General features: G+C 37.1%; 1 protein-coding gene across 1 annotated transcript in view; it reads right to left on the reverse strand.

Moving 5' to 3' along the window:
• SPAG16 (sperm associated antigen 16) overlaps window positions 1–26685 on the reverse strand; it is a 430349-nt gene that overhangs the window by 166648 nt on the left and 237016 nt on the right. The window contains exon 12 of the mRNA XM_057412371.1: window positions 21673–21858. Coding sequence (XP_057268354.1) covers window positions 21673–21858 — 186 coding nt within the window. The remainder of the gene's footprint in view (window positions 1–21672; window positions 21859–26685) is intronic.

Consider the following 26685-nt stretch of genomic DNA (forward strand, 5'->3'; position numbering starts at 1 on the left):
TGCTGATGCAGTTGTCTGTCTCTCTCCTTGCCACTTCCATATCACTGCGTATTGATGAGTGAACTCTGGCTCTCAAGATTTAATTTACCACTCTGGTAACTGACTGACTAGTATTTCTAAGAACCTCCAACTGCTACATAAAAAAAACCTCATCTTTCCTTCCAGCTGAGATATAATTCCAGCAAGACTCTCTTGTATACAAGCTATCTTTTGGTCAGAAAGGAAAAAGTTTTATTTAGATGTTCCTTTTCCTCTGACATGAAGGGTAGAGAATTACCCTGGTTTTCACTCGAGCTCATATTTTTATGCCATGGTTAAAGTTTACCTACATTAGAACAGATCTGTAGCGACTTTCATTATCTAATGTTTTTTTTTCTCATGATGAACACATAGCCTCATGGGTACAAGTTTCACCAGCTCTGAGCAATTTAGTTCGGAAGATAGAGAGAATCATCTATGAATAGTAGTTTAGGAATTTGCAGTACCCTTGTGGCTTACATCCAGACACAAGGAGCTCCTGAACAAATACTGCCATTGTAGGCATGAGCATACTGCTCAGTATTTTGCAGATTGCATTCTGAACCTCACCACAGCCACCAATTCCAACCCTCATCCTTTACCTGTGTTGTTACTACTTTTTCAATGTAAAACATCAGTTAACACATTTTCTTGACTCATGACTGATTATCCTCGGTATTCCCTTTTTCTCTACAAGTCAATTTCCCTTTCCTTAAATCCAGGTAAGGGAATGATGTCCATCAGTAAATCAGCTCTAATTCTACCTCACCAGGTTTTGATTTTCCTTAGCAGGTTCAAACAAACATGGACAGACTGTTATAGTTCTAAAGCAGCACACCTATAGCATGAATCTTGCCTTTAAATTAATCATACCATTATCGATATCACTAGCTCAAAAGTGATGGGCAAATTTTACTTGCTCAATTTTTAGAGATTTCTTTTTTTGAGAATCACATTTCAGAATGGTTCATTCAAATTCAAAAGGGCTTTCAGTAAAACCACATTGAAAACAGAAGATTTGAAACACTTTCACTAACATGAGGCTTCACTGAATATTAAGAGACTGCCGTCTCTACACTAACGTACAATAGCAGTCAAATAATGCACTAGTGAGATATTTCATCAACTGTACAATAACAAAAGAAAATACAGATAGTGGGCAGGTTTCTTTTCCCTGTGTACTTTCCTGTCTGCACAGATGGAGTTCAATCTCAGTGAGGACAACAAGTTGGCAAGCCCTGATGAGAACATTTGACAACTGCCGGGTACATATTTACTGCTAAAGGCTATTTAGAGCACAAAGCACTGGACAACCTGCAGTGCTCCACACCAGCTTAGTACTCATTTCAAAAGACACGCAGCAAATCAGAGCAACAAGTGAGATTACATGTTGCCAACTCATTTGCTATTTAAAAGAGTTTTAACACCCAACACACACATGCTTACTAGCAATTCTCTGAAAACAGGACAAGCTCTGCATCCTTTCTTGATTTTTTTTTTTATAAACATATGGTTTCTATGATCAGATCCAGTTGAAAAAACTGGGGGGTTGGGGAGTAGTATAATTTCAATGATTAATTAGGTAGCCACAGAATCCCAGGCTGGTTTGTGTTGGAAGGGACCTTAAAGCTCATCAAGTTCCAACCCCCTGCCATGAGCAGAGTCACCTTCCACTAGAGCAGGCTGCTCCAAGACCTGTCCAGCCTGGCCTTGAACACTGCCAGGGACGGGGCAGTCACAGCCTCTTTAGGCAACCTGTGCCAGTGTCTCACCACCCTCACAGTTAAGAACTGCTTTCTAAGATCTCATCTCAATCTACTTATTTCATTGCTGTGCCATATTAAATCTCAATTTCAAGCATGGTAATTAAAAGAACCTATAGAGCCAATCAAAATTAATGAGATTTTTGCACATACTTTTGAGCCATTGCCTCTACCAGCCATCTTTTTACAAGCCTTCCAAAGGAATACATTAAATGCACACTCAAACTGTACTATCTTTCCCAACAATGACTCTCTCAAATCCATGGAATGAACAAAAAACTAAACCCTTTCTCATGCCTATAGGAAAACATGCTGCTATGTTACTTGCAATCACCAGAAGGTAAAATATCAAGATAAATTATACCAGAAAGTCACCTGCTATGAAGACGGACACAACAATTCTAAGCAAGTTTTGTCAGGTCACACAACAATCAGCCTCCATTCCTGTTATGGTGATATAATTGTAACAATAAAAGGAGAAAACTTTCTGCAAAACCAAATCCTATCCCATTATATGGCTTTATCTCCAAAATGTTCTTAAATTAGGCATAGAACTTTTCCAGCCAAGATCAATGGGCAAGTATAGCATATAGGCTGGCTTAAGACATTAAAATGCCAGTTTGGTTTATGCTGTTATAAATGCATCCTATCATGTCTTTACATTTTATGACCTCTATTTTATTTCTAGGTAGCTTCACATATGACACACCCAATTATTCATGTCAAGAATGTAAAACTACCAGTATTTCAGTAAAAAAGCACCTACCATCATTTATGACAATGTTTTGGGTTTTTTTTTGACCCATTATTTCACTAAATATAACACATTTTAGAAGACATTGACATGTGAGGACACTTCATTAAGTACATTTGTCTCTGAAAAGATACATGCCAGTATGATGTTTTCAATATGAACCACTTTGTTCAATTATTACTTATCTTCCATAAAATGAAGCTGTCTTCAAATTGTGAACATTCATTCATGACCTCATTCAAACCAGTGTTTGACAGTTTGAAAATGCAGTGCTAAAGTATAGGCTACAACTATTGTGAAAAAGTAAACATTTCTTCTCCAGTATTTAGAAGCATTTAGAAAGAAAATACAAATTAAATCCTTCTCTGTAATTTATCCTCATACATGGAACGTTTTAATCTTCACAACCTGAGTGCTCTGCAAAACAAAGAGCAATCTCCAATTTAAAAGAAGCTGTAAACTGGGGCTTCTCTAGCAAGGCTCAGTTACTCCCGAGTTATTAAATCATGTGAAATCACTTTATATTGTTGGGTTTAGGTAATTGTAATTGTTAGACATTTTAAATTCACAGTGAGCAGAAGCAGGATTAAGTATTAAACATTCCTATCATCACTCACATCAGAGGCTGCTTTGAGCTCAGCGAGGTAAGGCTGGCTGAAGCACACAAGCACAGTGTCTACGTCCTGCTTCCACTGAAAGCAACACAAGGTTTGCCACTAATGTCAGTAGGAGTAGGATTAGATCCAGGTTTATCACCACAGGAGCCTGACAGCTCACACTTTTGGTCTAGTGCACAGTAAACTGAGCATGTAAAAGGAAAGTGATCTCTGAAGGCTTAACTGTAAGTTCAAGGGTGCAGATCTTTCCCTTCCTCTATTTTCTCCTCCTTCTGCCAAAAGCAAAGCCAAGGCCTAGCAACTAGGAAGGCTTGGCCAAGGAAGAAAGAACCCCAAATGATATGAATGTTTTATTAACATTTTCTAGGTATATAAACAAACATTACTTATCTAACTCGGCGAGTTTACAAGCTTGCAATAAAATACTGCTACATCCTTTTCTTAGACCTCCTTGAGAAACTGGGAAATCAGGATTCATACTCTCAAACCACTGAGGTTCTGAAATAGATCAAATTGCTTCTTTTAATTAAAAGAACATAAGTTAACTTTAATAGTTACATTTTTGTCTTGTTTGGTCAGATTTGAAAGCCTGCAGCAGTTTATTTTTCAGAGTGCAGATTTATTCTCTGAAATTTGACAAAGTTCTTTTCCCCTTACTTTTCAGGAGCTAAACGGAGCATGGCAGCTTCTCTTTAGTACCAATTTATAAAGACTGAACAAAACCATTTGCAGCCCTGCTTCAGCTCCTGCTGAAATCAGTAATAAAAACCACAGTGATTTAGTGGATGAACAGATAGCACCCTGCTGTGGGTGGGAACTGTAGTCTTAGTCCTCTTCTGGCCCTGCTTGTACAATGAACACCTTGCACACACAGGGAGAGCCTTCATGCTCGCACGGGATGCAATGATGCCTTCAGGTAAGCCCCCGGTTTAGACTGAATTTGTCTAACCTATTACGAAAGCCCTCCCTTTATAGTAAAACTCTAAGAGAAAACTGAAAGGCAACATGGAAGCATGACTGGTCCTTAACTTTGGACCTCATTTGGTGAGGTCTAAACACAGAGTGCTCCCCAGCCCAATCCAGTTCCACATATTTTGGGGTTCAACCTTGCAAGTACCCTGTGTTAAAATCTACTTAAAGCAGGAATATGGGACAAAAGCAAGTCCATCAAAGCATGCCTATAAGCTTGTCTGTAAACCCTTCCTCCAACTCAAAACAGATACAGGGTTCTTTTCTTCTGTAGTGCCACCTCCAGTAGCAGTGCAGAACCCTGCTACCATTTATGCATTTGTGTGCTGTTAACAACCTACTCAGGCAACAGCAACACCCAAACAGAACAGGAAAGCTATTTTGTTGTGTTGTGTTTGAGATTTATTTCATCTCCAGAGACCATGCCTCCTTACATAAGTTGCTGTTCTAAAAATTACTTCGTCCTATTTCTATGATTTGAAAGAGCCTCTTTGGCAAACAATACCCAGAAAGGGAAAACTGGACATACATGAGAACACAAAAAATACAAGTAAGCACATGCAGAACAGAGAGGCCAGTGCATCACATTTAATGAAGTCTAATAGCTTGAACTTTGGATTCTGCAAGGTCTAAGATTGAGGGACATTTGGCCAGAACTCCCCTAATAAATTTATAATTAACCATCAGAAAGCAATGCTCCAGTCAAATTCCCATTCTGCAGTGAAATTAGAGAACAGCCAAATAACCACAGTCTTTGAAATAGTGTTCTATAAATGCAGGAGAAAGGGGCTGCAAAACTTCATGCCTTACCTTTGGGATTAAAATGCTTATTTGTCTCAATTCCTTGTAATTTATGTAACAGAATCAGTATTATTGGAAAAGTAGCCAATTATAACACCATATTTATTTTTCTGGAAGAGCTCTACTACATGTATTTTAGTAGGAGCTGTGTATTTATTGAGTGTGTGAAAACTTCCACTACTAGTGAGATACTGATCACCTTACTAAGACATATCACTGAGAAAAAAACCCACTCTCAGCCAAAAAAGCGCAAAGGCAGAGTTTTAAGGACACTCTGGTTGCTATGGTGTTGAACACAGACTTGACTGCCTGATGCTAGCCTGCAAAATAAGAACCTTTATATTCTACCAGTGATTATTGAGCATGTTTCCTCATAGAGCACAAAGAGACAGTGGTTGGTTGGGGTTTGCAGAACAAAAGACTTGCACAGGTACCATGTTTGGTTAGTGTTGTCTAGCAAAATTAGACAAAAAAGAATATAAGCAATTACATTATGTTCTCTTTGAGTGATTGAATACTACTCAAAACCGGGATCTATTCTGATAAACACTGAAAATAATAAATATGATTGATAATAGCTTGATATGTACTCTTATGGAAATTGCAAATTACTGAATTAATATTCTTCTACTTTGGCTTTCACTAGAAGGTGTGAAAAACTGACAGTGTATGCCAATAATCTACATCTTTTTTTGCTGGCCTGAAATATGAATAACAAATCTGCTCACAATTATACCTAAGATTTAGCCTCTTAACATCTTACACTTCTTCGAACAAGTGAAGTGTTGTAGGAAGTATTATTATGTGTGTTATTTTCTGTTTCCTGATAAAGAGCTTCTGATGTGAAGCTTTATTTTTATAAAAAGGAAAAATAAAACAATAAGGCAAAAGATCTCTTAAGAATGGTCTAAAGTCTTTTAGTTCTAACCTTTACTGTTAACGCATGATTTTGAATTAATATAACTAAACCTATGTAATCACAGTGTGCACCTCAAATAAGTGTCACTGTAAAAAACAACAGTATCCACAATTACAAGAGCAGACTGATTTCTAAAGCAATATAGTGATGCTGTAGAATCCTTTACAGATGCTACAGATGTGCTGGAACTTAGCACAGCTTCAAATGTAAGTATTTACTTAAATGTTCAGCTGAACCAGGACCAGAAGACACATCACTTTGCCAAACACAGCTTTAAAATAGCAACAGAAACTAGTAGTCTTGTAGCTGTCTCAGAGACACCAACAAGTGATCACTGTGAATTGAAACAACCATTTTTTCCTCTGTAGCTGTTCTCGACTGAGTCACAGCAGTAAGGGAGGCCAGAGAAGCCTGAATGCCTCAGCAGCACACCATGTCCACCCTAACAGCATAAAAAGGGTTGCAGTTGCCAGGTCTGTCTTCAGGAGGCAAGGAATACTTTTGTAACATTTCAGTGGGTTCCAAGAGGACAAGCGCTGAGATTAAAAATTTTGCAATATAGCACATATATTTTCATATCAGATGGTAATAAAGTATTCATTACCTTTTACTATGTAGGCTCAGTTGAACTCTGTAACTTGTCAAGGTATCTTTAAAATCTCACTAGTCAACACCTAATTGTTGGTAGCATCAGGCTCTTTTCAGGCTCATAGCAACAGCTGTTGCAAAAGCTCTGAAATTGGGCTCCAAATCACTTTGTTAATTTATTTCAGCTACTTGAGTTTGAACAGAAGCATATTAATTATGATCCAGATTTTTCAGACGTCAGATGTAGTTTTTTATGCTTCAACTTTGGATTATTTTTCATTTGAAAAGGGCCATATTTTTCCCAAGGTTAGAATCAGGTCAATAAAAATGACTTTGAAAGTCATGGCACAGGAACAAGATTTGGGCACTTACATCCAGAATCTAGATCTTAATAAGCTCCCTTTTCAAAGCACATCTCAGTCATATACAGAACCTTGCTGTTGCTTGTAAGCATCAGCAAAAGGCCCATGTCTGCGAATGGTAAAAAGTATTTTTACCTTGAGAATACTTAGCAATTTGTAATCTTTCTCACCCCTGACCTCAGTCAGAAACAATGAACTTGTTAAACACTACTTTAAGGAACTTAACTTAGTAGGCATTCCTAGAACATACGGCCATGGGATTTGTACCCCACATAAACTGCATTGGTACTCACTCTTAACATGACATCCTAAGATGACACAGGACTGCACACCTTAGATTAGTTGATCATATTTCAAAATATAGGTTTATTTCTTCCTTCTGCCTCAGGAAGGTCAACACCCATGTATTAAACCATCTGTTTATGGCTATAACTTTCAAACTTTTTCATCGAGTCTGGCTATCTGCAGATAATAAATGTAGTCAGCTTAAGAAAAAAAAATTCTGCAGACCAATGGTCACAGCACTCAGAAAGACAAGATCTGAAACTGTCCCCCTCCAAGGTCAGCTCTTCTATTTCATAGTTATTGAATAAAGTGCCATTTCAGTCTTTAGGGCAGGTACTAGAACACAATCTTCTCTTTCTCTAAGATGCCTGGGTCTTCCTTGTAACATACAGAAAGCAAAATCATCTATCCCAGAATTACTGACATCAGTCAAGGGGCAAGGAGCACTCAGGTTCAGAAAGGTACATGGTGATGCTTATATTATTTTTGGACTCTAACCCTTGCTCAGCACTTTCTGCAAATAAAGCTTCCTTGAGGGATTTTTTTTTGTGGTTGTTGGACAGTTAAAGACAGGAGCACCTGGAATCACTTATTGAAAACCATAGTCTTATTTTATTAAACACTTATTTCCTACTCCCTCAAGGCATCTGGGTACTAGATAATCAGATAAGCACAATCTCAGTAATAATAAAATAGATATAAACCACTTAAGCTGACACTAAACACTGCAGAACTAGTACAAGCACATTTTCTGCTCAGCAGTTCTGCAGACGAATAAGCAGAGCCTCGCTCCCAGGTGCTACTGGGTTATCCTCAATTATCATATCAGCTGACATCAGCACTGAACTGATGGCCTGTTTCTGCAGGCAGTATGGAACCTGCCATGGCTTTATTATTCTTGCCCTACCTCCCCCCCCCTTTTTTTTAATACAAAACCTTTACAGGTAGAATTTCTGCCTTTTCTGGCATACCCTGAGCAACTAAATCCAGATGACTCTTAATTAATCCAAGAACTTAACTGCTGTTGAATCTGAAGGATAAAAGTATACATGTATTTTGATGGATCACTGCCAAGTGGTTTAATTTTGCATGTTTATATTAGTGCTTTTGTTAGAACTGCTCTATTCAAATAGGATTTTGTACTGTTTTAGGCTTCTGCTATTCAAATATTGGGGAAAACGTGAGCCCCCTAAATTCAATATCCAGCTTTCCTTTACGGTGTTTCAAGCACTCTGAAGAATTTCTCTGTCATTTCTTTCATTCTCTTCTTTTTCACCATTTCACTCTTCTACTTGATTACATTAAGATAAAGAATATGGCATTATATGCACAAATACTGACTGGTCACACATAACACTGAAAATGAGGAAAGTCACAATGAAAAGGAAAATTTGAAACCTCTTTACACCAGAAGACAAGACAAACTTACTATGCTACACTGGAATGCACATTTCCTATTGAATCCTGGTATCTTACTGTGAGGCTGATACAACCTATTTTGTCTGAAAAGTCACTGAGGAATGGAATACGTAATTGCTTTTTATAGGATTTTAAGTCTGTAACAATCTATAACAGCACATTTTTAACAAATGCTACTCCTGCAACACTGAAGTCCAAAGTATCTTGCCAAAGCCTATTCTGAGTTCATCCCATAGAGACCTACCACTGCATATTCTCTACAACCTTGTACATTTAGGATGAGATTTCCAAACTTCCCTGACAATGCAGAGTCTCAGATTCATATAGCTTTTGGGGGCCTAAATAAGCAATCCTTACTGGGAGTTGATAACCAACAGACCTGTACATGACAAACACAATATGCCCATTCCAACAGATTTTCAATCACTTTTTAAAGATCCAGCTGTTGGTTCATATTAAATGAAGGGAGCCCACCCTCTAGGGAGCCCACCCTCTAACATCTGCTTAGGTAAGAACTCTGTTATGTGACTTTCCAGAATTAGGCAGAAGCTGACAAGGACAAAACTTGTCTCACTGAAGAAGAATAAGTGACTCTCAGGGCTTCTGTTTTCTAAGAATCAACATGAAACTACACGAAGGATGACCCAGGTTGTCACTGTTTCTAAAACAAAATTCTTGCCTGCCTTCCAAACAAAAAACTCAACTGTTGCAAAACTACCAAAAAAAGGGAAAAACTAAAGCAAGAACTAGATAGGAGACCAGCAGTATGAATCCCAAGAACTGAACTTCATCCATAGAGTTTTTATAAAACCGACTTTATTCAGCTATGAGCCCTCACACTCACTCCCAACAAAAAGCCGAACAACCCAACAAAATTTCCACCGTTTGGTGCCCTAGCTTTACAGTCACGAAATTCTGTAGAGAAATAAATGGATAAAGCAGTACCAGTACTTCACAATTTAATTTCACCAACTTCTTAATTCTTCCCTTTTATGTGAGATTAGACTGATATCTCTATAGTTTAGTCCCAGCCCATAGTCAGGAAGACTTGTGTAAACAGCACAGATAATTTACACTGTTCAATGCGCATGTAAAGGGCTTTCTGCCAGCTGCGTTCCCTGAACATCACATACAAATGCAGAAGGCACCAAAACTATACACAAACCATGAATTACTCTACCAGTTACCTTACTGTGTTCTGATACAGGAAATGCCTTTATCAACAAAGTAAGATAAAGAAAAACCTGCAGTCTCAAACTCAAAAATGCAGTGACAAGTGAAAGAGGCCCCTCTTTATCGATTACTGTACTGCAAACCAGGAATTCCAGTCCTTACTTTTAAAATAAAAAACTATTTTATATATATTATATATATATGTGTGTATATATATATATATATATATATAAAGGAATAGTGCAGAGAACCATGAGAGCTTGGGTCAGTACTGTGGTACTGTAAATTAATATGCATTTAAATATTAATGGATGAGTTTAATCTAGAGCATGCAGATTCACTGCATAAAAAGCAGTGCTACTCTTGTTGTATATTTTCTTCTACATTTTAAATTTACTGACATTCCTTTAGACTGATTAAATGAGCAAGTCCTTTTTGAAAACAGTACAGCACAGCTGAAATGCAATAAATATAAGCACTTTAATATTTAAGTGAGGAAAATGAATTTCAGTGTGTTTTCAAATTGGTTTTCTGCAGTGCAGAGTTTCTTTATTTGTCCAAATAAAATGGATTTGAGTGGGTGGCAGCTTTAAGGAGATATGCAGCACTATTCAATGGCTTTGTGAACTTGGGAAGATATTATGAATAATGGATTTGCTGTGCTCATAGACACAGAGCCACAACAAAAACAGTATCATTCTAGGTTCTCTAATGAGCAGCTGTTGGAGTAGAGGCCTAGTGATTTAAGCTACAGGTGCTAGTGTTTTTTATTCTGAACATAGGAGCAAACTATGGGACTGGCTCTCTGTTTTCAGCAGGAAAACTACTAAAACAAACAATGTGAAGGCCTAAATTCCCAAGGCTACCTCTACCACTCTGCTTTGCTGCTTTGTTCATAGAAGCCCATCTTTATATTACACACTTATCTTTATATTGTGCCCACTCATCCCACACAGAATCCTCCTCCCCTAGAAAAGGGCTGGAGGAAAAGTTAACTTGAAATACATGCACAAAATACAAGAATACTGGTTTAGTTTCCTCCTTTTATGGATCTTAACATATATCCCCCTTCTCAAGGGGAGAGAGTCCTTGACTTTTCTTAGTAATGAATTTAAAATACTTAAATTTCATCAGCAAATTATTCACTCTTACGCACAACTGGAAACAGCACCCAACTGTTTTCAATATAGGCAGATTTGACCAAAATCACTTTGAGGAGTGTACTTCTCAGTCCCTTTGAGAAGAATCTGGCCTCAGTGTAATGAAAAATCACAATAATTTGGGACATCTAATCCATTCCTAACAGCTTGCAAGTTTTCAGTGCTTGACACCAGAGGACTGCATGCTTCAGAGTATATGCCACGATTTTAGCACTGGCACTGTAATTCTAGTAGTTGTGCCATCTTCTGATCATGTTGGTAAGTACATCTCCATTAAATCACTACTGTGTTCAGTTGCACATAGCAAAGCTTAGTTTGTACTGTAGTTGTAGATGCTGAATATGCAATCAAAGTACTGTCAAGCCAAAGCTGACAAGGGTGACTTAAAAGGTTGACACACTCAGAATCAGGTTTTGGGCAGCCCACATTGCTAGCTGCTAACTTCACACCTTGTTAGCAGCTGACTCCTCAAGCCCTTACTTTTATTATAACCCTCCAAACACAGTTAGCTCAGTCTACGTAACTATGAAACAAAGTCTGATATTAAAAATACTATGAAAAGGGCTTTTGAATCAACAGGACATCCCAACACCTCCAAAAGATCCCATATAGTTTCTTTTTTTTTTTATTATTTTGTTAGAACTTCAGAGTTTAACTTCAACTATGTTCCCACTGTGCAGCTAACTGGTATGCCGTTTCTGCAATAGAAACAGTTCATGACTGTTCTGTATTAAATAATTCACAAATTTTGTTGACATTTTACTGCAGTCCCAATGTTAAGACTCCATTATCTACAATTTTTGTTTTGGTGACAGAAATATGTTTGAAAGAGATACTAAAATATAAAGAAATTCATTGGTTTTGCATCAACTGGGTAATTCCAATACATATTTTATAGGTTTCCCACAGATACACATACTTTTGCAGGCTCTGAGTTCAGTAAATACGTGCATAAATATTGCCTTTCAGATGGTGAACTAATTCCTAGCTGGGAAATATATGCTGGCCAGTCTAGAAAGAGATTTCTGCCTGATGTCATATCTCAATTCACATCAGAAAACTTACTCTGAGTATTCGAAGTGCAGAAGGGAAATTGCCAACACTTTTGTTTTCTTCATTCTGATCTTCACCTGTTTTCATTATAAGGGCCAGACTGGCTATGCAAACAGCTCAAAGATTTAACCATTTGTACTGTGTGGTCATAAGCTTTAAAGCTTTCAAAGTCTACCCTACAGATCCTGAGATCTGGCTCAAAGAAAAATCAGCACAGTGTACCAAAGAAACTGTCTTATATGTCCTACATACTAAATGGTAGGACTAATTTAAGAAACGGAAAAGGAAACAGAAATTTAAGATTTAGAGCAGAAAGGAGCCACAAATGTTGAAAACCGTCACTGTTGGGCTAAAAGCAATATTCATTCGCATTTTAAGAAGGTACAAACACAATTCAGTGTCCTCCAACTGCAATAAAAGAACCAGAAGACTCTTTCTGTACATAGAGGTCATTGTTTAAGGATTAAGATGTAACTTGTGTTCACGTTCCAGCTGAGGCTAATCAAAGATGAATGTAGTTTGCTTGAACAGGATACAGATGGTACACAACTACAGTTCCAGCATTTGGGAGAGAAAATAATCTGACAAGATTTTGTGCAAAGTCTGAATCCTTAATTTTTTTTTTTTAAGGGGGGGGGGAGGAGGGATGTGAAAAGAAAAAAATCACAAACAAATTTAAAAGAAACCTCTCGCACACACACCTCTGAAGACTATCTTGGAGCCAGAGGATAAGAATTTAAACAACAGGAATTTATATGCATAAAGACATCCATCACAGCAGAGTTTCATTTTGAAATCAAATGACCAACTCATATAATTTCAAACTAGAAGGCATTATCAGCTAAAAATAGTTCAATATTCAGGTGAATATTTCTATCAAAGTACTGCTGCTTTTGAATAGTAAGACACATTCCTGTTCTTGTAAATTCCCTGGAGATACAAACAGGGAAACAATTTACAATTACATGTGTTGCAGCACACTGTGATTTTGGGTAACAGCACTCCACTTTAACATGTATCACAGGCTATATGTGTAATATTTGCACTAACTGGTACTGACAGGATATGGTTGTGATGATTGAAATCCATCATTTTAATGAACTGTTGTCTGCACTGAATTCTGTAATAATATCTGACAGCTTTCACTGCTGTATGAATTACTCTGTTGGTACAATTAATTTTTGTTTTGGTTGAGATACTGTAAAACAGTATTTTGAGGAAATCAGGTTGGGTGAAGAACAGACTGCCAGAAATGAGTGAATGCAACATGAAGGAGAAAGAAAACAACTGGATAATGAGCCTGGATATGTAGTGAAAACCTATACTGACTTATAATGTGCAGAATGTCTGCAGTGGTGACCCTCTGCATTTGAATACTGAAGTGGGACAGTGGAAACACCTTGTCAAGATCTTAACATTTTGCAGAAGGCATAGTTATAATACCTGCACTCTTGCAAATAAGAGAAGGAATTCAACTTGCACATTGTCAAAGAGAGTAAAACCGCAACTGAGCCCACCTACAGTATACACAATCGAAGTGGACTAAGTTTTCCAGACTTCCCAGCTGTTTTGGTTAGGATTTGATGGAAGGAAGCTTAATTACCAGCTTCATAATTCACCCTGCTCCTGAACTAGCTGTCACAGAACCTAGGAAGCATTTTGACAAATAAGGTAAACCAAGTGGAAAGGTTTTCAACTTACAGAATATCACATTACCTTAGCACTTCAAACAAATAAAGCATTCTGCTGTCCAACAGGAATCTCTCAGCCAACTACATGTAATTCAGCAAATTTGTGCATCCCTGGGCTGACAGAGGGCAACTGGAACATAAAACTACTCAATCAACAGCATCTAATAAGTTTTTCCAAGCCATATTGGATGCTGACATAATGGAAGCAAGGAACTGGTGAGATTAGAAAAGGGTACATCTTTTTATGCAAATCAAGTGCAACTTTCTCTGCTATCTTACCATAAAAGAAGATGAAAATCTCATGTAGGTAACTGATTGCAGAGCTCAGATATACTAGAAATATTTGCAGAGCTAAGAACTCAGACATTTTAGGAAGCAGCTCCATTCACTACACACTAGTTTAAAAAAAAGCAGTATTTTGATTCCCCCTCCCCCTTAATCAAAACTAGTGCTGCACATTTCAAGACTAGTAGCAGAAAGCAGAAAGCAAAGCTTTCATTTCTGCTTTTCATTTTCATTTCTGTCCTTTCAACACTTTAGAAAAAAAAAAGTAAAAATATTTTTGATATTTAAAAAAGTATTTTCAGTTTAACTACATTCACATATGCTTCCTATGTACAAGCTAAATTGCCACAGACAGTTCGAGTGAAAAACACAGAGAACATTGATTTATCTAGACCTGTAGCCAACAACCACCAACATAAACATTTCAGCAGAAGCTACACAATTCCTGTCATGCTTAGCAGTGTAATTCCATAGAGACATGTCTCTACTGTGTCCCAAGTGGTGATTAGTTTACGTTACAAAGCGTGAAGACTGACAGTCTTTGCAATATTGCTACCAGCATATGCTTTCAATGTGTGCTTTGAACATTGCTATGCAACTGCAGACAAGTCCAACATTGCTTTATTGCTGGATCTTGTAAGTGACAGAGAAATAATAACCAGATAAACAACATGTTTCTCATGAATCTATATTACTACTGAAAATCCAATTCCAATTTTCTTTCTTCTCAGCCGATAGGAAAATTTGAGGACAATTCATGTTGACATTTTTTTAATGTTACCAAGGAATGGAAAGTTAGGTTTGTAATGATGACTTCAGCAGTAACTTCCTGTATGGCCTCGAGTAAAGCACTTCACCTCTTTGCTTAGTTCCACCAAATGTAAACAATTGTACCATTTGTCCAGTTTAGGCATTCCATGGGATTTAGGCGAAGACTTGTCTGGTTGTTTTGAGCTGCAAATATATGACCATATTAAACATTTCTCATGATTAATGCCTGTTGTCTTGTACTAACTCTATAATGTGACTTAAATAAGTTTACAATATGGAGTTCAAGCTACACTTCTTGATTAAGTTTTCTACTTCAAGATTCATCTTTTCCAGTATTATGAAGATTAAGCCGTATTTTTCCCTTAACTGAACAGCTCTGCTTTGGATATCATTTTTTACCCTCATAATTCACATGTTCAAATTGATTTTTACAATTGGCTCTCTGGGAATTATGATAACTAGGTTTTAGACTTTCTTGGTCCTGGAAAATGTGTTATGGAACTCAAGCACAATTATAAATTTGGAGACTTGGGCATAGGTCTCATTTTGATTTGAGGGATTAATAGCAGGTTGTCTCTCCAGTGCTCCTCAGAGAATTCAGAAGGGAATTCTCCTTCATCAAAATGGCAAGCATTTCCTGATGTGCTGTCAGGACAGACATTACAAACTACCCAAAGATGGTCCTTCCACATTTCCTCTGAATTCTTCTACCTGCCTTCTAATTTCCTGGAGGACATTTGTCTTCTCTGAATATAGAATAGGCTCACTTTTACTGGAATCAATTAAACATGGTAACTCGCCAAAAGAGCTTGTGGCTTCTGTCCCACTGAAAAAGTGAGTCAGGTAAGTGTCATCTGAAAAGGGGTATTTGACAAGGACTGGTTACACACCCTCATTCTCATTCAGAATGTGAAAGTATGACTCCATTTCAAAATTAGACAATCTTTATGAGTTTCTTCAAAGGAGATTTTGTAGAGTCTTGATATGGATACATTTGTGAGGTGAGAAATAACTACAGACCTGGTAGTAAATACATCATTTTAAAGCTGTCCATTGTGTAAGGAAAAAGGAAGAAAAAGAAACAGTATGAATGTAAAAGATGTCAGGACAAGTTAGGCTAAACTGTGCGTTTCACATTACGCTGATGGTACGAAGCAACTGGTTTGACTAGCTGATTGGTAATTCAAGAACCAGTAACTAATTTACTGAGACCAAAGCAAAGAATCCCAAATCCAACCAAAACTATAATAGCAGTTTAAAATCAATCAATCATGTCATGCACTGCATGCTGTCAAGATGCGCCAATAATAAAAAATGTGCAGTATCATCATTGCATGGTATCATTCCAAAGAAACCTATAGTTCATTAGGGGCTTCTAGTTAAACAAAGCCCCATTCCTGCTTAATTTCTTTAAAATGTATAATAGACCCAAAGTTCCCCAAATTAAAGTGCTTTTTAAGAGGAGAAAGAAAACTATAATCAGCAGTTACTAAGTGGAGAGAAGTTATAGCAGAAGATAAGAATCCTGAAGTAGGCTTAAGAACGAAAGCAGAAATTATTTAAATAAACTAGGGATTAATTTATGTCACAAACACGTGACAAAAGGTAAAGATGTAAATTACTGCTCTTGTAGAAAAGCAAAATGTGTCAACAACTATTTTTGTGTGCATTTGGAAACAAGTAAAATTATGTATCAGTAGCTTAGTATCAAGATGCTCTATTAGTGGCTGTACAGGGATAATGATGGGTTAGTTACTTTTTTAAATTGCACATGAAGAAATGCACCAATGGAATGACAGGGGACTCATGTAAACAATTACATTTTTTGGAATTTAAAACTAAAATTTTGATTATGGGAGAAATTTTAGGCGGGTAAATAAATTACTGTGTTAAATGAAAAGAAGCAATGAAGTGAAAAACAGCAAACAGAAAGCAGCAACAGCACCCATGTGCAAACATTTATTTGCTATGAGGTCTGCTGTAGGACAATACAGAACTGCATTTCTCTGTGGCCTAATCCTGCCTTATTTCACACTGCTGAAAGAAACCAGAGGAAAACGGAGAACAGGCTCAACAACTATATAATGGATAAACTGGAGAAAAAATTATCCTGAATGTTCTGACTTTGGTGCAAATAATTTCTCAAGCTTAAAGCATAAATAACAATGTTTGCATTTATTATACAGTCCTAGCATATGTTTGCAAAATTAAGTAGCTGCTTGTGTTTACATGAGATATATGATGTTCAGTTTGATTTGCCTATCAGAGATCAGGCTGTAAATCTCTGATGATATTTACAGTCGGATAATTGAAATTAATCCTGCCAAAATGACTTTGACAGGCCTGAATTTATGGCCTGAGAAAACAATCCTGGAACTGTTTGCCAATCTATTAATATGGCTGGCTATATATTTCCAATCTGAGCTATGCTGCTGAATAAAAACCTGTTCACAAATTACAGCTTCTTCCTTTCTTCCCTCACTTCATGTTCAAGTTGCTTTCTACAATCATGAAGAAAGTAGTATCACTTTGAAGACAGCAGATATGCCGGTGCTTTGCTGGTATTGTGGTTTTATTTTTCTACACATGGCAGGTACATTAGTTATCTTTCTCCCTTCTCAAGTTACGCCATTCTCTTTTTCATTTCCTTTCAAAGCAGCCAATTCTCCCAGCAGAAAGCATCAAGAAGTTTCAACACCAGAACTCAGACTCTCTGAAGTCCTTCAGTAACTTGGATTATAGCTGCATCTCAGGATGTGTCTGTGTCTTCAGGGAGGAAGAAAGGTGTCTGGATATTTGTCTGTTTGTTTGGTTTCTGTTTTGTTTTACAAATTGGATCATATCTTTAAATGGAAGAATAACATTGTTAACTTCAAGCTACCTCACATTATTATCCTGGTAGGAATGCCATTTGTGGCTAGATATATGACAGAAACTTCCGACGTACCAAAAGAAAAATGCTTGTGACTAATATTCATTGCAAATAGAAAGGGAGTCGGCAGTGGTTTCACTTTCTAATAAAACAAAATTCAAACAATTAGCAGCTGAATTTTCTTATCATTGGCAAAGAATTATATAATTTATTAAAACTGTTGTCAATCTTTTCCTATTTAAGAGATGTTGCACCTTCTGTTCTTTGGACTTCAATATGGATTTGATGATTGTGAAAGCTGCAACCTGGTTTTTGGTGCTAAAAGAGAGCAAAGAGCCTCCCCAAGTTTTCAACCACAGAGAACTCTGTCTCAGGTATTTCAAAAGCTATGTTTATAGACAGAAAAAAAAGTATATTTCTAACATATACTAATATGTATACTTTTTAAAATCTGGAAATAAAAGCCAACTGCCATTTGTCACAGAAATGTATTTATATTTGCAGCATTTATTTACAACATACCTTTTTAAGAAAGGTGGCAGTGATAGTTTTGTTTTACATCTTGCTTTCTTTCTTTACCTTCCCCCCAATACGCTACTTTCCAGAATCTTTCAATTTAAAAGCAGGCATCCATCCAAATATGGAATATTAAGGAAGAAAGACAACTCTCATTTATAAAAAGTTAATTCCTTATTAGTGGAAAGAATAAATCACTACATTAAAGACAAAAACTGTGATCACTGATTATCACCCTACCACAAGTATGTCATCTGCTCTGTCACTGTTTAGAGATTGTATCAACTGGAAGATTCCCGAGGAGGATAACTCTAAGATGAGAACTAGATAAACACATACTCTGTGAGGATGGGAAGAAAACAAACTTCCTAAGGATTGCAAACCCTTGTGGAAAGCCTTCCCCATCTGCCCATTTTGTTACACAAACCACACTGCAAAGGAGTTTGAAGGAAGTTACACATTTATGTGGTAGCCTGCACAGCTGGCTTCACTCGTATCAGTGAATGCAGGTACGTAACAAATATACAGGTGACACTCAGACAATTAGTTTGGCAAGTATTACTGCCAAGCCAAAATACACTGCAGGCTCTTTACAGGTATAGCATTGCTGTATATAAGCATCAACAAATTAACAATCCAGACTGGAAACTACCAGCCTCATAAATCTGTCAATAGCTTTCCCTTATTTCCACATGTCATCACGTATTCTGCACAGGTTGATTTTTCACTTGAATTAGCCAATGTGAGCATAAGGATCAATCACAGCTGCCTTTTCTGCAGAATCAGATCTTCAGGTGGGAAGTCTTAAGCTTGAAACAGCTATGTCCTATCATCATCAAATTCCTTTTTACAGAAGGTCTTCGAGAGCATCTAATTTTTCATTTGAAAACACTTTATACTAAGTGCACACACCACATACCTTCTACAGCACATCTTACAAACTTATCTAGACTAGCTGAACAGAACTCAATGGTATTTTGAACTCAGGTAATGTAACTAACACGAGCACACGGGCTTTTATTGTGAACAGACTGAAATTCCACCAGTGAGAACTCCAAGTGAGGCTTTTTTATTTCATACTCTGAATACTCCTATTTTAAACTTACTGTGCCACATTTTTGTGCTACCTCCTGCTCCCTTTAGCCACTGAGATTTTTTCACGTCTAAAGGTTTCAATAATTACATGCTGATAACCAGCTTTTCACATCATGGCTCTGCTCCTTACTCTCTTATTTTCAAATGCAAAATGCACATGAGATACACTGAAGGTAGAAATGAAAGCTGGTAATGAGTGTGAGTGGGAGGCATGGGTTGGTGATGAAGATTTGCTTTGATTCCTCTGACTACAAAAGATTCCTCAGTAGAGAAGATATTTTAATGTGTCTAAACAAAACCTTTGTCTATGCAAATGCAAAACCATTCTGACATAAAATTAAAACTATTCTTAGCATTATTTCTTAAAGGTCATGAATATGCCATAAAGGATAATCAAAGTATTAAAATCCTACAACAGGTTAAGTAAAGAGGCAATACAGTAGATGTCTGATGCTTTCATTTCTAAGCAAAACACTGACCATTAATTCTTATTACTGACAGTAACAGTGGATGCATCATCTGTTATCAGAACTGGCTGACAATTTCTGTTACAAAACTCACTTCTCAGTTGTCTTGAACTTTGCCAAACTTTAACTGCTTTCTCTATGATTTCATAAAAACTGAGTATTTCTTTCAAGCTTTTGCTTTAAAAAGCTGCTCTCAGCTTTGACAAAATAATCTGGAATAATTCATGAAAGGATACATTGCTTACCCATTGTGTAAGCAACATTTTTATGATTATTTAATGCTTCCTTAAGTCAGGATTTGAAAAACAAGACTGAAAATCTAATACTGACAGTTTTAATTAGCTCTCAAGAAAATCTGGCTGGATTACAACAGTTTGAAAAAAATCTTAACTCGTACATGCTTATCAGAGAAGTACTTCACTGGTACAAGAAAACTCCTCAGCACTCAAGGTTCAGAAAAGCACATTCCTAAAACTGGTCTCTAGGTCTCGGTTACAGGCCTCACTGCAATGGCAACCAATGGGGAGTGGTCTAGTGTCCTGGGTTCAGCAGTAGCAGTCATTTTTTCTCCTTCTTGGTAGCTGGTGCAGTGCTATGGTTTTGACTTTCAGCCTGGGAGCGGTGCTGATAGCATCGATGTTTTTAGTTACTGCTCAAATGTTTGGTCTGGCCAAGGACTTTTTGAGCCTCATGCTCTGCCAGGGAGGAGGGGAAGCCAGGAGGAAGCAGAGACAGGATACCTGACCCAAACTAGCCAAAGAGGTATTCCATACCACAGCACGTCATGCCCAGGATGTAATTGAGAGTTACCCAGAAGGGCTAGGACTGCAGGGTTGGATTAGGTATCGGTCGGTGCTTGGTCGGGCTGTGGGAGGTCAGTTATTGCTCAGCAGGTGGTGAGGTGTTGTATTCTCTTCCCTTTTTATTTCCTTTATCATTATTATTATTGGTGGTAGCAGTAGTGATTTGTGTTATACCTTAGTTACTAAACTGTTCTTATTTCAACCCGTGGGAGTTGCATTCTTTTGATTCTCCTCCCCATCCCTCTGGGAGCAGGGGGAGGGCAAGAAGGGGGGGAGTGAGTGAACAAGCTGTGTGGCTGGGTTTAAACCACAACATCTAGGCAAAAAGTAACAGAAGAAGAGAGTCTCCCTTGCTTTTTCAGAGAAGCTTCTTTCCCTGCAGTGGCCAACAAGCTTGAAGGAGTATTTCACCTCATCCAAATGTAAAGGAAGAGAAAGACTGAGTGGAAATAGAAAAATCCATTAGGAACTAGATGATCTTAAAGATCTTTCCAACCCTAACCATTCTGATTCTATGACTAGATAATAAAGAAAGGGTGAAAACACCTGTGAGACTGAAGACTTGTCTGTGGATTTATGACATTCAGTTGTTAAAAATCAGACCTAGAACAGTGCAGTGGTGTCAGTCACACTACGCCTACGTCATTCAGGAGTTTAGAAGGAACAGTTTGGACTCCTTTAAGGTGCACATTAATCAAAATATGTCACCTCAAATATAACTGAAGAGAGCTGAGGAACTAATAATTAATTGGTAAGCAAGAATATACCATTATTATAATATTATAGAAGCACCTTCATAAAAATGCATTTGCCTGGATAATAAAGTAAATGAAGAGGTATATGCTGATTTATTAATCAGGAGTCACCTTGCCAAAACATACATAATGAATAAATTTCCACTTGTCCAACCTTGAAGTGTACTGTATACTCATGAGCTAGAAATACTGTATAGAAAACTTACTTAAACGTTTGTTCAGTTACTTGTTGAAATTACATACTGAAGTTCCACAAGGGTCTGACCTTAAAAAGCAAACAAACAGCACAGAATCACAGACACCAAATAAAAGCAAGTATGTTTTTTTGGTTGTATCTTAAATTAAGTCCTTCCCAGCTCCCTATTTAGTAAAGCTTTTGTCTAGTATATCACATCAAAGCTTCTGTAACACTCCTAATTTATCTCTGTTCTTAAAGTGAAATCTACAAATTGGTGCTAGGTATCTCTCTCTGACTGGGCTAAAACATAAAGCTTATTAAGTAAAACTACCAAGTGGCTAAAAAGGAATCTCCATACCTGTTAATATCCCATATTTTGCTTGTGTTGTCCATGGAGGCAGAAGCCACAAAATCACCACACGAATGCCACGAGCAGTCCCATACAGCTTGGGTATGTTCTACTAAAGTCAGAACACAGGCACGTTTTGAGAGGTCCCATAGCCGCACTGTGGTATCCCCACTTGAAGTGATCAGCTGGGTGCCACTGTTACCAGGAATAAAAATAAAGAGTACTTTTTAGCAAGAACAAGGTAAGGTTTTTCAGAGTACACAGAAAATAATTCAACCATGTTTAGAAAGTCAGGTTAAGGAGCAGCTGTTGGTTTTACATTAAAATACATATGAACAAAAAATTATGTTTGAAAACATTCAGAGTTTTACTTCACACGGTTTTCTGACACATGATAGATGAAGTGGTCTTGTATTAAATACACTACCAAAAGAAAAGGAGATATGAAGTAGCTATCTTCCATGGGAAGTAAATATGGGTTCCAAAAATTACATTTTTACTTTTTATAGTCTATGAGTTTATCAAGAAAATAATGTAAGCCCAGAGAACTGCTTTCAAAATAGAATAAAATAGCTTCAGAGAAGAATATTTTCTTATTTCCCAAATCCATACCATTTTCAACATATAGATTATGATTTAAGCATCACAATTTTATCTCTTCCAACTCAGTATAAACACTTTAACACATTCACTATCTTTTGAGTCATTGCTATGTTATAGAAATTAAATATACAGAGTTAACTCAGACCTTTTGGCCAAATATTCAGGTACAAACTAGTATTGTTCTATTTCAATTAAGCATGAACATATGGCTTCAGACTAGAAGTCCATCTGGTTCAGTAGCATGCTGCACAACAACTAAGAAAACAACAAGATGTAGAATGGTTCTCCTGTTAATGTCCCATACCTGTCGTGTGGCTCAGGATTCTTTGAGACAGAAGCACTTTTATTAACATGCAGCCATGGAAGTTTTTTCCATGACTAATGGATTTTTCACCATATGCAAATCTTTGGCACCCACAATCTCCTGTGTCTGTGAATTCCAAAATTTAATTATGCTCTGTGTGAAAAACTATTCTGGGGTCTTCAATATCTTACTTTGTTTCATTTGATGCTTCTAATGCTAATACTGTGATTAAAAGAAAACCCTGACTACACATTTACTGTCTCTAAACCAGTGGTTTTAGGACCCTATCATATTTTAACCACAAAGGAGAAGATTCCTCCTCTACTGACTCATACCTCATAGAGACATCATTCCACCTCTCTGGTCATATTTACCATCTTTCTCAGCACCTCTTGAGCTATAACTGAAGATGTACAATGGCACAGAAGTGTTTTCTGGTTTATTCTGTATTCTTTTAGGATTTCTGGCACTACTACATAGATATTTTTAGAAAACTGCCATAGTAGCTCCAAAATTTCTTTCCTGAGAAGTAACAACTAGTTTAGACCCATTCTGATCTATCTATGATTAGGACCATCTTTCCTTACATGCATTACTTTGCATCCACTTGCATTGACTTACACCTGCCACTTTACCATTGAGTCAGGTGTTGCAACTGAGATTCTCTTCCTGTAATTCTTCACATGCAACCTTCACTTTTACAGCCATGACTAATCAGTAAATCTATCCACCTCATTCTCTTCCCCAACTTCCAATATCATCTAATAATTTAGGTTCCAGCAGAGCTCCCTATGGGACTCAAATAATAATTTCTCCACTCCGAAAGTGTCATTTTATTCCCATCTTTTCTCCATTTTTTTAACTCACAATATAAATTTTCTTTTGATTCAGGACAGTTTGGCTTCTTTGAGAGTTTATGTCAAATGACTGTAAGAAGAATTTTCTGAAGATCTGAGTATACTGAATTTATGACTCTCCCTTGATCAAATGCTCAGCAAGCCCTTCGTAGAACTCTAACAGATTTCTGAGGCTTCATTTCCAAAGCCACGCTGAGATCTCCCAATGCTTCACTTCAACAAACGTATTAATGTATTCTGTAATTTTGCTTCTGAATATAATTTCTACCAGCCTTCCCAGTATAAAGCTTAAATCTACTGACCTTTAGCCCCTTCATCCCAAACTCCTTTAAAATACTGAAAAAAAAGTTAATGCAGCTTTCTCAAATTATACCAGGGACAACTCAGACAAATAAACAAAAATACATGCCAAATTTTTTTAACCTTAGTGTTTCAGACCAATTTCTGCTGTTATCTCACCAACATCAGAAAGAAGATCTTGCCTTTAGGATCCATTAAACTCTACTTTCATTTAAATAATGAAAAATGTGCTATCACAGGTGATATAAATTCTTTTTCCAAAGTTCTGGATCTAAAACTGTGGGAACTGCAAACAGCTCAAGGCTTGATCCTAAGCATTTACTATAAAATATCATCCTAAGAATAAACTCAGAGATACCCAGTTCACTATTCCAGTGTAAAACAAACAAAAAAAAATAATAAAAAAAAAGGGTCTGGGAGTAGTGTCAACCTTTTTCTTTTATATTATCCCTTTCTTCCTTTTCCAATAGGCGTCTGTAAATTGTTCTGTAAAAAGCACCTACTAAGACAGCTTGAAATATGTGCATCATTTATCTGACAGATTTTAAGGGGGAACTTGCCGTTATGAAATATCACCTACCTAAACTTTGGACTATTTTTAACACTTAGGGTTTAGATTGCTATTTTTTGTGAAAATATCATTAGAATCCTCATTAAGACAGTTACACCCCCATGCCAAAGACAAAGCTTTGAGAGATTTATCTCTCAAAAATTTTAACACTGCTCAGGACTATTTCTTAAGTTTTTCTGACATATACCAAAGCACAAAGGCTTGGAGCCCAGCTATGGGTTTGGAGGAGACCCTAATTTTGTCAAGCTGCTGGGAAAAAAATGTGCTTTTATTAATGAAACACTTGTACTTTCAATAACTTAAGCTAGATCTCACTTCTGGAGACAGATAAAATTGAAATGACAAATTATCATGCCCCTTATACATTTATAAAATAAGAGCTTAAAACAAATTCAGAAGCAGGTACTAGGTGGGAGTGATGAAATCTATAATTGATTCAGAGGGCAGTATGCACTGCCACTGTTGTGAATAGCAGAAAGAGATTTATTGCTTATGCATTTTTTAATATATAATCCAAAAAATGCTACATGAAGAACCGGTTCCTTGGGCTGAATTTTAAGAATACAACGTCTAGGCAGCAATGAAAATCTTTCAGAAAACAGATATGAGCAGGAAGGTAGTTCAAATGGATTCAATTTGGCAATCTGTGGCAGGGGAAAGAGCTACAAATGAGGTTTAGTGCTCCTCACAGATCAAAGAAGAAAAAAGCGGAGCTCAAAAAACAAAAGCAAGGCTTGTGCAGGAGAAAGATTTGAGGGACAAAATGACCGCAGAAGTAAGTGCAAAAATACTCAGGAACAGAGTGACCCAGTGCCCATTGCCATGCAACACATCCTAATATTCCCTGAGCGTAAAAGAAGCGCCACTTCATTAAAGAGAGGGGCGCGGCATCAACTGAGGGTCTGTAATTCTGCATGAACGTCGGCAGTTCTGGGAAGCACAAACTGCTGATTGTAGGAATGATGGCTGTCAGAGCTGATTTAGCACTTGGTCTGCACTTTGTGGTCACGAAACTTTCACTGCACACTAGTATTCAAACCAGACACACGCATAAAGAAAAAAAGTGCTGCGTCAAGCTAAGTCAGGCATCTTGGAAAAAATCCTAGTTAATTCATAGCTGATTAATAATTACATGCTTTTACTCATTGCCAAACAATACATTGTTTTGGTCCTGGGAGATAAAAGAAACACTCCAAATTTGGAGGTGATATTTTGTTACCCATCACTGCGACACTTTTCTTACTGTGTTATTGCTCTATAGGTACGATACAAGATTATCTGAGGGGAAAAAAATAGCAGGGAAAGTAGGTATTTTTCTTAACTTAGGTTGTCAGTTTAACAGTCTATGATACCCACACAGCCTTCTACTATACGACTGATTTTTGTATTAAAAACATATGGAAATATGATATTAAATGCTCAGCCTTAATTATCAGCAGCAATATATATAATCTCCATTTAAAATTGAGATTGATCAGTTACAGAGAAAGCTCTAAGAAATCCTGTGCAGTGTGTGTATGTTTAATTCAGAGGATAATAAACAACTGTAATTCTTTTTTTACCAAACAAATCAAAGAACCAGGCAACATATTAGGAGAGAAGAGCAACACAAATCCTATCTCTTCCTGCCACTTGAAACACACTCACATATATGCAAATAACTTTGCTACATTTGGTGCCAGCAAGGTTTGTTTACAGAAAGTAGCAGTACATTTGTGCTTAGGGCTCTATGGACCCCATTGGTTTGGGTTGTATGGTCTTGCTTAGTCTCTTTTGGTGTTTTGCTGTTTAAATCTTCTAGCAATCAAAGCACTATGAGGCCTGTATAGTTTAGAACAAAGTATCTGTGTAGAAAAAGCCTTCAAAAATTATAGGCAGTGGAGAGCCTGTGCCACCTGTAACCCCTGCATTGTCTCTATGGATAGATCTTTTTTCTTAATATTACATACTTGTAATATTAAGATTACAACTGATTTGGGGTATTCCTAACTGAAACTATAAACTTGCCCTTCCAGGAACAATCAGAGTGGAAAAAAAAACAACTTTGGAAATGTTAATTCCATGTTCCAGAAAAGTAGATAGAGCATTAACTTCTCAAACCTTTACAAATGTTTCCTCACTCATATTCTAAACACACACATTTCATTATACATTTTTTCTTCTTGCAGCTTCAGTGTTCTCACTCCAAGATGCCATCCCATTAATACTTACTGAGTTACAGGGTCATCTTCAGCAACAACATGAGCCTTTGGCACAGAATTTCCTAAAACCTTTCAGGTGACTGATCACTTTTCAGGAATCCCAGTCAAACAAAGGCAGTAGCTACACTGATACATTGCCCTGTAAATATATTCTAACATAGTATCAACAGTCAAAGCAGCTTCAAA

The sequence above is a fragment of the Pezoporus wallicus genome, unplaced genomic scaffold, assembly GCF_028554395.1.
Source record: "Pezoporus wallicus isolate ANWC-B61680 ecotype Strahan unplaced genomic scaffold, APGP_CSIRO_Pwel_v1 contig_6566, whole genome shotgun sequence".
Taxonomy (NCBI): domain Eukaryota; kingdom Metazoa; phylum Chordata; class Aves; order Psittaciformes; family Psittacidae; genus Pezoporus; species Pezoporus wallicus.